The 14127-nt window shown below is 40.3% G+C and overlaps 1 protein-coding gene across 1 annotated transcript in view; it reads right to left on the reverse strand.

Annotated features, from left to right (window-relative positions):
* Positions 1 to 236: 236 nt before the first annotated feature.
* The window catches only part of CNKSR3 (CNKSR family member 3), a 70125-nt gene continuing 56234 nt past the window's right edge, over positions 237 to 14127 (reverse strand). Inside the window, exons 6-13 of the mRNA XM_014950853.1 lie at positions 13873 to 13992; positions 12357 to 12416; positions 9352 to 9420; positions 8384 to 8530; positions 6508 to 6632; positions 3832 to 4040; positions 3490 to 3579; positions 237 to 2091 (exon numbers count right to left, since the gene is read on the reverse strand). Of these exons, the coding sequence (XP_014806339.1) occupies positions 1793 to 2091; positions 3490 to 3579; positions 3832 to 4040; positions 6508 to 6632; positions 8384 to 8530; positions 9352 to 9420; positions 12357 to 12416; positions 13873 to 13992 (1119 nt within the window). The 3' untranslated portion in view covers positions 237 to 1792. The remainder of the gene's footprint in view (positions 2092 to 3489; positions 3580 to 3831; positions 4041 to 6507; positions 6633 to 8383; positions 8531 to 9351; positions 9421 to 12356; positions 12417 to 13872; positions 13993 to 14127) is intronic.

Genomic DNA, 14127 nt, shown 5'->3' on the forward strand with positions numbered 1-14127 from the left:
ACATACTGGAGACAGCCCAATGAAGTGACATCAAGATGAAGGGACAGGAGCACCTATGAGGAAAGTCTGAGAGAGAGAAGTGGGTGGATGAATGGACAGGAGCATCTACGAGGAAAGTCTGAGAGAGAGAAGTGGGTGGAGAAGGGTGGCGCAAAACAGTCATATTATAATCTGCTTTGATCAAAAAGTTCCAAACCAGCCCCCACCTAAATCACAAGCGAGTCAGAATCAAACAATTAATTGAGAATGGAATTTAACACCCTGTGCCACTACAGGGCTGTAGCACACCTTCATTAACTTGTTGCAGCAGAGTGGTCACATCTTCACAGCCAGGATTATGGTATGTTTTTAACTTCACAGCCAGAATTATGGTATGTTTTTAACATTTGTGTTATCACATGATTCCTGCCTCAGTCCAAAGTGCAAGCTAGTGTTTAACCTCTTTCTGCCCCCACCAATTATTACATACAAATTATTCTTCTTTCTTCAGCAAGACCAAAGGAGTAAAGGCTGTTGGCAATACAACATCTACGAAAATAGTTAGTCTTACAATTCATTAGCAAGGAATATAAAAGACTTTCTTTTTCTTTTCATTTGACTAATCTGTGCCCAGTACCGCACACAGGAAGGTACAAACTGTAACTGTTTAACTGTAAAAAATATATACAACTATATTTAACATTTAAATTAAACACAACTGTTTGCATACTAACAATCTTATGTACATTCAGTTTTAAACAATACCTCTTTAATATCCTCTTCTTTTGTTAAACAAGTTTTATTTTCCTCCCAAAATACCCAATGTTACTTTAAAATTCCGGAGGGGAAAAAATTTGAGCTATATAGAAAATAGCAAGACGTCTTACAATTGTAATGTATAATAGCACATATTTTTCATAAAAACAACACATCATTCAAAAACTGAACCACTGTAAAAGTTTGCATAAGTCCAACAGGACTGTCTTTTAAAGCTTACTTTGGTTAACAGCAAATCATTCTTAAACAATTAAGGAAAAAATATATTCTTTTACCACCTCTACAGATGCATTTCTTAGCATTTTGTAGCAATCCATGTATCTTTACAGATGAGCACTGCAGCTTTTCAGTGCTCTTTATTTGTACTGTGATTTCAATAAAATGGATTATATATCAGGTTGGATTGATTTATAATTAAATTAGTCCAACTTCCTAAGATCTCTGAATGAGAGAACTCTCTTCCTAAGACTTCCTAAGATCTCTGGATATCAGAGAAAGAACGGCAACACTAGTACTTCTTCCTCACATGGTTGATCTCGCGCAGCACTTGCAACAGCATCGCTAATTTGCACGAAACTGCCATTTCCCTGCTTATCTTTCCTGGTCTGGAGAGTAAACACAACTTTTGCTGAGCTCTGCATGCTCTGACACCCAGGCAGTCGCAGCAGCCTCTGAGCATTCAGACAAGAGAAGTGCCACTGGACTTTACGATAATGCAATGATCTCCTCTGAGTCATCATGCAGATCTCAGGTCACACGCGGCCTCTGTTTCACTGAAATTGTACTCATTTCCATGGGAATAAACACCCTCAGCTATTGGCCACGAAGAGGAACTTGATCTTTATCTTTCTTCCCTCCTTGCACTATGACACCCTCTGATCCATCAAAAAAAAAAAAATCACAAACAAAAAAGCAAAAAATGTAAGATTCTCCAGGAAAAGAATACCACATTAGTCACTACGCATCAGTTAAGCTGAAAAGTAGAGAAGTCTGACCAATGAGCAAAGGCACTTGGTAACAATCCTGTGAACAACAGTCAGTGAGTCAACAATTTCAGTCTCGTAATCCAACTGACCAGCAGCGACGGCTCTGCAGAGGAGGATTTTGTGGATGATGTAACAGAGGATTTTTTAGCACCTTCCTCTTGAAAAGGAATTGTTGCACTGTTGTGGAGGTCTGCGTTCATAAAACACCTGCTGCCTCGAATATAATCCGTTCCCCTCACTAAATGCTTGTCAGACACTGGCCTCGAGAGGGGGTGTTGTATGGAGGGGCTTTCTTCAATGATTGGGGGTATCCTTTCATTGCTGAAGTACCTGCAGAGGACATCTTCACCTGTGTGAACAGGAGGAGGAAAACCAATTATCCCCGACTTCAAAACTCTCCATTAACTTGTTCTATTTTTATAAAAAGATTCTAGTTACATTTTAAATTGATCAGATTTTAGTTACCTTTCATAACAACCCCTGGATATAAGCAGCTATCAATAGATTAATGGCTTTTTGCATCTCTAATATTTTTTAACCAACACAAAAATAACAAAATAAATTTACACAGAGAGAGAATACCATTTGACTGTTAAATTCCAGATTCACACAAACTAAAACTGCTATACAGACTATCTTCTTGCAAATCATTATTGTGAGCAAGACCTAATAGACCTTCTTGTAAGATGTCATTGAAGATGCTGACAGACCAGAGTTGAATCCAGGTTTACATATGTGTAACTCATGATTAACTTAAAAGCTACAAATATTACTCTGGACAACATAAATTAATTTTGCAGATAAAGATGTAAGCACTTCCCTGGTTTTGGCCACTGATTTGTATGTTTTCTTTGGTTTTTTACTCTTCCCTAGAAACCTGACTGTGGTAGCTGCTGCTAGAAACATCCTACAGGCCCTTTCTTCTGACCCAGCTTATGTACCGGCCTGCAATACTTCAGTATGTGTTAAAAAAGCCAACACAGAGTCAGAAGCAAAACCAACCAAAAACCATACACACAAAAACCAGCCCTGCCACCTGGTGATCATTCTGTTAGACTTGTTACTTCACTTGTTTCTAATATCCCTCCAGGTAGATGCTTTGCCTTATCAGCTTCTATTTTTGCATTAAAATCATAGAATTCAGCTTCTATTTTCCCTAGAATTAAGCATTAGCTTTCATAACTGATTTCAAGAATAAACTAAATAGTCATCCTTTCTTATTTCCCACTCTAACAGGACTCATAGCCTTTCAGATGGAAAAGGGGGGAGGAACAGAAGGACAGTGAGGGAGGGGAAAAAAGCGCCACCCAACCTAACATCCAACATTATCAACTTCTGCTTCTCTCCCATTCTGTGACATCTGCAGAATATGTTGTTTTCTAACAGCAGCCACAGCAAAATGCAACTCCTAAAAGGCCCTACATTTTACTTTTGAGAACAAGCTTGCTTCTACAGCAGCCTCCACAGTGACCAAAACAAAGAGAAAGACTCATCAAAAAAGCAGGTCTGCCCCAGTCATTCTAGCCTACTTTTAATGCTCACAGGAGTTCTGGATGGGACAACAAAAGTATGAGCCCAGCACTGAAGCCTCACTATTTCATAACTACCATCTGGCATTCCTCCTAAAACCAACAATTGTCATCTTGGATCAGTTCAGCAATACGCAAACACTAATCCTCCATTCCTTCCACTCAGTTCACCCCAAGGAAGTTTTGGAGAGAAAGGGGGATGAAACCAAAAACCTTGCCTTTTCTCCCTGGTGCTCGTGGCCTCGAGAAGGGTTCTGCGGCTCCTATCCAGCTCCCATCCGCAGGCATTGACAAAGGGCGAGGTTTTCCTAAAGGCAACGGCGAATGTTATGAGGAATTAGATTAATTTCAGGAAACCGATTTTTAGATTGATAATTTCCACGATTAAGCAAAGGGAGAGCTTTTAAGTTAAATTATTTCAGATGGGGAATTTCATTCACAATTTGCACAGACTGCCCTTAATACCCATCAAATTTCATAAGCAGATTTCTAACACAAATTATTCCAAACAGACCAAAGCGTTTGTCATAACAGCAATGACGCAAGAGGAATGAACTCACCATAGGACTGTGTTTTTTCCCTCATCTTGGCTGGTAGGATATTTGCCTCCACGGGATACCCAGGCAACTGATCCGAATCAGCAATAGTAAACCTTCGCCTTCGACTCTCCTGATCCAGAAAAGAATTGGGAGACTCGGCGCCCTTGGAGCCAGGTAGTGGCTGACTGGGTTTGTTGCCTCCTCCATACACAAAACTCCCCTTTTCATCTCTGAAAAGACATTTCACTTCAGTTAGCAGCTTAAAAGAGTTTCACGCTACAGACATGAGTAGGTTTGAAAGACACTTCTAGTCATTAAGTCATGCTCCTGACAACTGTCATTGTGCTGCAAACACGTTTTAAGAAAAAAAAAACCTCACACACAAAAAACCAAACCAAGTCAGCTGATGGAAGACTTCATTATAAACAGATTTACCAAAGACAAAAGAAAGCTACATCTGTCATGCTAATTCACTTTTAATGAGCCAGTAGTTTAACACAGAGAATTTTAGAGGCACCACCCCTGAAAAAGCTTTTGAGAAATGGGACCTTTCTACCCCAAGAGTATCAAAGCTCCTGATTCACTGCCTGCTTGGTACATGGTTGTGACAAAGGAGCGCATGCAAATGTTTATCCATCTCTGTGTAATAGCAACACCTACCGCCTCCCTCTGAAGGACTATGCTTTTCAGTCATTTTAAGAGCCCAATAACTGCCACTGGTTATTCATCACCTCCGCTCTCCATCCAAAAGTGAGACCCCCTTGAGAGTTTCAGTAATAAATTCACTCTGCATATACATGTGGTTTTCAGCAATTTCTCCAGGAACTCCCTTCCCAGAGCAATCCTTCATTCCAAAGGCCAGAAAGAAATGGCCATTTTTAGAACCAGTGAGTACTTTCGGAAGAAAACTTACCCTCCAAGATTTGCCTGGGGTTTTTTTTCCCCTCTTTCCTGTACATGCTACAGTCTTACTGCTTAAAGCAACCACCAGCTAAGTCAGCCATAAAGATACACAGCTGACTGTCTAAGCACACATACCCCAGTACTCACAACAGCCCCCTGGCCAGCACAAGCAGCCTTTTCCAAGCTCTCCATCAAGAACAACTGGTGGAGCTCAGTGAATGGGAGGGAGCTATTTATGGAGTTTCAGGGACCGAAAATTGCACGGAAGTGTCACACCACAAGTGTATGTACACAGAGAGCTCTCCTACAACACCACCATGTGGAGACTGCGCTGTGGGGAGGGAAACGAGGCACTGCTCTCTGTCTCCTCAGCATGAACCACAAAAGGTCCATGTCAGGAAGGCAAGAGAATAGGATGAGGAGGGAGGAGAAAAAAAAAAAACACCACACAAATGTAACACAGTTGCAAGAGCAGACCAAAACATGCAGAGGTGAAGGTAATAGCCAAATAGAAGGTGAGAGAACCGCACTTTCTCCCGTTCCTGGCTGCTATAGCTCCCCACATTTGCTTTCTTTAGAAGTCAAAGTTAAGAAGCCTTCCCCTTTCCACACATCATCCAGGACAAGTTTTACAGCTCGCATTGCTACTTCCTTCCTTGCCAACAGGGATTCAAGTCTAAAGGCATTTGAAGTTACATATAATTTTGTGACACTTTAGGAAAGCGATAAACAAACTGAGCACATGCACATAATTCACCCAGTGTTCTTGAAATGAATGATTTTAAGAAATGACCAAGGCATTCTAAACTCAGCTGTTAAATCTGCATACTTGTTTTTATGCCAAGAAGTTTGATTATTTTTACTTGGTTTTTCATTTTTTTTAAGAACTGAGCCTGAACAAACATGAAAAACAGGGAGACAGCAGGTCAAGGTGGGTCCAACTTCAGTAAAGAGACCCCACATTGGACAAACCCTCTTCCCCTGTCCCAGTACTGCCCTGAAGACTGCATTAATGCAATCTCAGTCTCTGTATCAGGCCTTACATGACAGGAGGCAAGACCTCCCCCTATGTGAGTCCTGCAGCAAAATGTCAGAGTTTCTATGCTGGGCTATCTACACGTAACATTAAGTGTCAGGACAGGCCAGGAAGCACTCCCTCCCAAAAAAACTTTGTCCACCACCTTCCCAGGTCAGCTGGCAGGGTTCTGGCATGAGTCAACATGGACTTGAGAACAAACAAAAGCCAGCCGTACCTTATCCCCGCCCCCTCCCCTCTCTTGTGGACACAGGTCTGCATTTTTATAGCTTACACTGTAAAGAAAAAATAAAGTTGAAAGAATTGACTCTCCCTTCCCCTCAGTGGAAACATTGCCGTTTTACACAACTTGCAAGATTAACAATTAAAAAGCAAGCTCTTTTCTATCCTATCTCCTACAAATAGTTACTTACTTGCTGAAAAACAAACAAACAAACCAACAAAAAAGCAGTGGAAAAAGTTACAAACAAAAATTACTTCCTGCTACGTGCCAACAAAACTAGGGTTGTCACCCATTCGTGTTTTGGGAACAACACTGATCTAAGTGGCACACAATAATCTTCTAATAATAAGATCCATTACGATCCTTATGCATTGCATAAGCTTAAGCAATCATACGCATTTAAGCAACTAGATGAAAGTCTGTGAGATCTGCAATTTCCTCAAGCTAATTTGCACTGAGCTCTGACAGCAAGCCAGCTCAGAAACAAGTGTTATAAAGGAGATTTTTGTTCAGTAGTGCATATTTATTTGCATACCGAGGAGAATACGGAACAGCTGGTGGAGGTGGTATGTACAGATCCAAAATGGCTGGCTTCTCCTTTTTCAGTGAGGTATCCATGGTGCTTTCTGGTGACTGGGTTGATGTTGGCAGAGGACTGGTCTGAAATGTTAGACAGTTATCAAACATCTGAGCACTGATTTATCATTCACAAAAAGATTAATCAAATAATCAATACTACCAGTTCATCCCTTAGTGAACTATTTCTATGCTTAATAAACACATTAAAAACTCTTAGCATTTACATTTTACGCCATCCCCAGTTTTGGCTGGCTTTGCAGTCCTCCTACAGAAATCCTATCACAGGTAATGCATTGCTCAAGACTATGTTGCTCTTTCCAGTTCTGTTTTTCCTGCAAATTCCATAGACATAAAAAGGAATTGAGACAAACCCCCTTCTTCTATTTTTTGATCCTTTAAAGGGATGCAATTTGTTAAATACAGATAGGATCTGCAACACTTACAAAGCCAGCTCACACTACCCTTATTCTATACAGTTCAAGCCCTGGACACGGGCACGGGCAGGAATGCAGTGAAGTTCATCACAAATAGCATCAAGTGATAGGAATGCAATGAAGTTCATCACAAATAGCATCAAGTGATATAACTAGAGGAAGGGAAGCAAAGGAAAAATACATTTGGTATTGTTCACTGAGCAAGTTTGCCATTTTGCTCTCTGTGGCTCACACTTCTATGTCCCCAGCATCTTGCCAGGGTCCTGCCTGCCTCTCCAGGCTTCTCCAATCACTCCTTCCTCCAAGGAAACGCTGCTTGCCACAGCCAATATCCCAGTCCAGCTCTACACATCAGCACCACAGTCCTTGCTTTGGGTAACCCTGGAAAGCTCGCAGGGTGGTGGTGTTTCTGGCTCTGATTAAATGGCAGGCACAATGCCATAAAAACAAGACACAAGCATTGATAAAAGGAAGGATGAGAAACGAGTCATACGTGTGTCCTCTATCCAGCTTGAGAGCAAACCGCCTGCCTCAAGACTTGCAATAGCCACTGGCATTTCACAGGTTAATACATTTCTCTCACAGCTGTAGGGAGGCTTGTTTCAGAGTGGGAGTAGGAATGGGAATTCTTGGTTTTCTTTATTTCAGGTAATCACTTCAGATTCAATTAGGTTATTTCCTCCTGTAGGCATTAAGCCATAAGCTCCCTAATACAACATGTCATTCCTCAACATGGTTATTTAAGTTATTAACTTTACTTTCCCTTTCTCTGTCTGCCATTACCCAATCTGAACTGCCCAACGACCAAATCTTATTCAAATAAGTACTTTAAATAACTTCTCAAAAAACACTCACTCTTTCCCACCCTTCACCAGACTAGAAAGAGGACAAATACATGGAATAATCTAAGTTGTTTCAGCAAAAACATATTACTCTGACTAACAGAGAAAGCATTTATTATTCCATGCTGATGAATTCCATACATACCAGCAGTTTAGACTCAGATAAAGTTCTCCCAGTGGCATGCTGACTGATTAAAATGCTCAACACACCTAGTCCCTTTGTGTATCAAGAGGGCACTATCTTGGGTTTTAAAAAAGACAAGAACATTTTCCTTTTCATCTAAGAACCAGAAGAGGACGGCCATTTCATCTAACCTTTCTTGACCTGTACTTAAACCTGAGTACCTGGTAGCATTTCTGGTATTTCTCATTTTTGTGTTGCAACCAAGGCATTCCCATCCCATCTAAGAACCAGAAGTGGACAGCCATTTCATCTAACCTTCCTTGACCCGTACTTAAACCTGAGTACCTGGGAGCATTTCTGGTATTTCTCTTTTTTGTGTTGCAACCAAGGCATTCCCATCCCGACGTTAGAGTAGAGCTGGCAGCCTCTCACCTGCACCAAGGGTGGTTTCCAGCGCAGGTTCTTTAGGGGAGCAGGAGTGAAATGGAAAGAGCCCGTGGGACGTTTCTTAAGGAGCAGCCTGACTCCAGCAGGATTCTCTCGCAACTTTGCCACCAGATTTTTCAGTTGCCATCCAACCTAGAAGAGAATAAAGACTTCTTTTATTTAGCGTGGCTTTTCTGAAAGGAAACAAGAAAAAACTTAAATTGCCCAAGTCTGTCTGTTTTAACATTAACTTAAAGAGAGAAAGAGATCCAAAAAAGCCAGAAGAAAAAAGAAAACGGAAAGCTCCTTTTTTGAAAGCATCTTCTTTGTTTTGTTTCAAAGAAACTTCTCTAAGCTGTAAATGAAACTCTGAGGTATCAAGCAATGCTCTTAATACCTCAGCTCCAGTCCTAAAAGGATTCCTGGATGTGGTCAAATTGAGTAACACAAGGATTCAGGGAACTACTTCCATCATGTTTCTCTTTCTCACATCAAAAGGCATTGCTTACCTTTGCTAAGGAAAAAAATGTAATTTTTTTCCTCTAAGTTCCCAGATACAAATGATTTGACAAATACTTGGGGTTTTTTAAAGTTATTTTTATCTGCAGTCTAGTAGATTGCAACAATGCATTTTAAATCAGGCCTTAAATAAAATATGTAATATTTTAATATGATACATAGAGCATTTAAACACAAAATATTGTATATTTATTTTATAAAAATATCGCAAATAATTCATTTTAAGTTCAAGTAAAATTTGTCTTGAAAGCAAAATGTTAAAAAGCCTCAAAGATTTTTAAAAATATCACAAAGAATTAATTTTAAGTTCAAGTAAAATTTGTCTTGAAATCAAAATGCTAAAAAGCCTCAAAGATTTCAATCGGAAAACACCACAACCATCTCCTGGCCCCATCCATACATAATCTGGGGGAAGCTTTGCAGAGGGAAGACTGGTAAAGCTGTTAGTTACTAACCACAGTTTGCCGATTAACCTGGATCACTTCATCACCAGCATGAATCTTCTGAGATCGATCAGCAGGGGACTATAAAGAAGAAAACAAGAGGCATGTGCTTCAGTAGTTTTTCTTCCCTCCCATAACAACCCCCAAAGTCAAAGGCTGTATCTATGAGGAGCATTGCTGAAAATTTTCGCAGGGCTAGATCACACATTACATCTGTTATGACTTGAGAAATACAAAAAAAATTCAATTTAATGATTTATTTTTTATACTGGGGCAACTAGAGGTAAAGGAATAAGGTATAGCCTACGTGTGTCACTGGCCAAATTGTACTTAAGTCATGGGACAGTCTGTTTGTACTGTAGTTTCAGATAGAGTGTGAGAGGACTGAAAGGAAGACTTCCATCCTAACACAGCAACTGTCTTAAACTTATCTTTCAAATAAGAGTATATTGAGTTTAAAAAAAAATACAACAAGATTTTGAATGTACAGAACAGAGGGCCAAAACCCCTCCAACCCACAAAATAAATCCATTTCACTTTCCCTTTTGGTTTCCTAGTGCAAATAGGAGATGCCAACCTTAATGTACCTGCCCGTATCATCAAGGTCAACAGAAAATATGCTTGCACACACCAAGTATGAGTAGACAGGTATTTTTCAAATACCTGTCTAATAACACCACACCTGAAAACGCAATTTTATTGGATCAAACCCCAAGCTCTAGGAAACCCTTATCAAGGAACAGCTAAACGTGTCAATATTTATTTAGATTTATCTACAGCTGGTGCTACGCAACAGCTATCGCTGCAGTAATTAGAACTGGTTTCACTGCTGTTAAGACACCAACTCTGACCAGCCTTGACAACACCCAAAACGCACAGACACGCTGCCTTGGTATAGTGCACCTTGGTCATGGGACAACTTCTCCTCCCACTGCCCCCACCCCATGAGTAACCACCTGGCCCCAGGCCAGCTCTTCCCAATGACTCCAGAGCTAAGCATTTGCATTAAGGACTCCCTTCTTATCATCACACCTCCAGAGGCCCAATTAACTTTTTTCATTAGGAGGAACTGTAGGAATAAACAGTGCAACAAGGGAAAACACAATGGGGGAATTTGTGGGAGGCTCCAGCTATCATGAGTATCATGAGTTTCTTCATTGTCTTCTCACTTCCTTGGAGAGGAAATGCCTCTGTAGAAGGCTGCATATATATGAGTCAACCAAAATCAGGAAAAAATCCTGGGCCAAAGTCAAGTTTGTGAAAAACAAAGCTCATTTCAAGCTGTCCTTTGGGCTATCAACAGTCTGTCTGGAGGAGGGTGGGGGATCCTTGCACAGAAGACTCCTACAACAAGTGCCAGCAAGCACAGCAGACACTGCAATCGCATTGTGAGAACGGAGAAAAGAGCAAAGTTTAGATCTGGGCCAACATGACGCAGGAAGTCACAAGTAGGATGGCACAACTCAGAAGCCTCTTGGCTGACTGACATCAAATGCGTGGACTTCCCCAGTCCTTCCAACGTACAATATTGTCAATTTTGGGGTGCAATTCCACCTCATTCTAACACACTGGCTTCTGGGGATAGCTACTAAAATACCATTCCAAACCTAGCAAGACAATTGAGCCAAGACTCAGCCTGATTCCATGCCACCAGAAAGACCAGTTGTTTGCGGCTCTGTCACTTCTCAAACTTTGTTGCTCCAAAGGAAGAGCTAGTGCTGAAAAGCCAGTGTTCCAAAAAAAAAAAAAAAAAAAAAAAAAAAAATGTAGAGAAGAGATGTTTTCTTCCTCTTTTCCCCTCTCCTTCCCCCTGCCAAGCCCCCTCAGACAAACCCAGACTGTGATACACCAGTTCCAGAGTAGTTCTAGATGACCCAGTGTGCTGAATTACAAGCCTGAGAAATGAGGGAAAAAGAGTGGTACAAAAAAAAAAAAAAAAAATTAAAAAAAAAATTGGAAGTTTAGATCAACACTCAAAGCCACAGAGGCAATACAGCCCCACTCCTGGCCTCCAAAATGAGATCTAGATGCACAGGGAGCTTGGCAGCAGTCAACATTACATTCTTTCACATTTATCCGATGTTGGAATTGCTGACAAAGTGGCCTCGGTGTATATTTCAGACCCTATACAGAGTTGTGCCAGGGCAAGAGCATAAGAGCTACACAAGCTTTCAGTTTTCACTCTGAACTGCAAGCACAGATTCCCACCCACTCCTCCCTGGTCCCTGGACTTGGCAGGGGTACAATGAGAACCACTGGCTCTTTCCCATTCAGAAAAGAAAAGGCATTGCTGCAAATGCCAGCTTCCTCTGCTCCTTTTTTGGTCAGCCACTGCTACTATAGAACACCTTGTCCAACGACAACACGGCATCACCCGTCAGCCTCAGCTGCTGGCCAGAAGTTCACTGCAATGATTGCCCAGAAGTCTTTAATAAAATCTCAGCTACAGCAAACTCAGTGTCAGAATGAAACAAGCAACCGCATGCAGCAAAAAAAAAAAAAAAAATACAGTTGCCTGTCATGCCAACCATTTCCTTCCAACAGACCACTCTTAAAGTTTTACTTTTTCATAGTCTTTTTGCAGTACGAGGTAATTTTGTCACTGGACAGTTCATTGATGTCATTACTCATTACTGAATTTAGCATGCTACCACCTAAACATTCCCATTAGGGGAGATTGCCTTTGCCAGCAGAGAGCAAATACATTCAAAACTTTGTTAACAAAGATACCATAAGCACTCAGAACACCAGACAGAGTAACTTATTAAAGCAATTATTTTAATGCCAAGCATTTGAGCTAACTCATATACTTGCAGAAACTGGTTAAATTAGACTAACAGTGAAACATGCAGACACAAATATTTACAAATCGTGGATAAACAAATGATGCATCACCGTATTTAAAGTAGTAATATCATGAAAGTCATATGTAAAACAGGAAAAATTAGTAAAAAAAGTCAAACTAAGTCAAAGCTACTGTCAGATAGCCTGAGTTAATCTACGTTCACTTTACTTACGTTCTCTGTAGTTCCAGTAATTACATGCAATCCATCATAAGTTGATTTGATGTACATTCCCTAAATGTAAGCACAAAATGAAAAACAAGTTTAAAGGCAAAAAAACACCTAACTTATCTGATTAAACAACTGCTGGCAACAGACTCAAAACATTATTAAAAACACTTAACAATTCACACATTTTCCCTACAAAAGTGTGTGGTCTAGTATTACAACATTCTAAACCTCTTCACAGATCACTTTTACTGTAATTAATTATAGTATTTAAGACGACTTAAAAAAACTAATATATGGAATGCAATTTAGAAACACTGTCTGGTTGGTAATACCAAACACAGCTGGTCTTGCTGCCTCGTCAGTCTTTGGCCTTGAACACAACTTTATTTCCTTTCCTGACTGCACTAGAGAATTACAGGTTTTACTAGACGGTCACCAGCTCTCTCCATACAAAGCACACTTACACAGGTGGGCTACAAATACTGCCTACATGTTCTTCTACAATTTTCTCTTGGCAAGTCAATATACAGACTGCCTTGTAACCACAGTGCTGACATAAGCAACAAAAGCTCTGGCAGAATAAGTATTTGTGGCTGTATATGTTAATGCTGAGTGTGAATGCAAGGATAAATGCACATGAAGTAAGTGTCGACTATATGAACACCAAATTAAAAATCACCAACAGGTCATTAACTAGCAATTGCATAGATTTCCCCACAAGGCAAAGAGTTTTCTGCACAATATGCTGTTCATTTCAGAGAGTTAAGAGAGGCTTAGCTTAGAAGTAAAATTACTGAACCAAAAGTTGGTTCTGTTTTACCTCAAACCAGGACAGGTGACCAGTACCTCGGTTTCATCATTTGTGAACAAATAAATCTCTACTTTTCCTACCTATGTTGTTAGCAGCACTCGCACTGAGCTGTACAGAACTGGATGTCATTCAGTCAGTCCATCTTATCTGCCTGAAGTTACCACACTTGCTCAGAAGTACAAGGAGAAAATCCACTGAATGAAGTGGATTCAGTAGTATTACACAACCACTGAACATTTAAAAGGATTTATCACATTCGTGATCACAAACCTGGAAAATTCTCATGTTCTTCACAATCTTGCTATAAATACACTTAAAAACGTGTCTTTTATAAACAAAAATGCCATTTCGAACTACTTTCCCCCCTCCCCTGCCCGAAAAACAGCTGGTTAAGGTAACATGCAAAAATTAAATGGCTGATTTCACAAACATCTGTAAATGTCCTAATACACTGGTTAAGACACAAATCTGCAACACTTCATCAAGAATTATATTTGGGATCAAACATATTAACATGCATACCCATCTCTGGCAGCCACTCCAGCACACCACCTGACAAATAACCCTCAGAGTTCCTCCCCATTCCTGTTCCCCATAGGATATTAGTAGTTTTGAAATATCTTTCTGTACACACAAACACGTGCAGTAGCTTGCAAGACGAGCTATTAAACACTGGTGACATCAGGACACTCCAGAATCAGTTCTTACCAGGCCTTCTCCAGGTTTAATGTTGGTTAAATGAACCTCCTCCAGGCACGCACACTGGCTCATCAATGGATCTGTAGTTGATCGAATGGCTTTATCACAAATGCCATTTAAAGTCTTGGCCTAAAATGTGAACATACAACAAATGGTTCCAAAATTTCTCTCCTAACTTTTTCCTCTTTCAGTTTTCAAAAATAGAAATGATATGAGTTCTAAAACTTGGTCCACTAATAAAGCGTAGTTAAGAATCACCAATAT

This window comes from Calidris pugnax, unplaced genomic scaffold, assembly GCF_001431845.1.
Source record: "Calidris pugnax isolate Ruff unplaced genomic scaffold, ASM143184v1 scaffold24, whole genome shotgun sequence".
Lineage (NCBI taxonomy): Eukaryota > Metazoa > Chordata > Aves > Charadriiformes > Scolopacidae > Calidris > Calidris pugnax.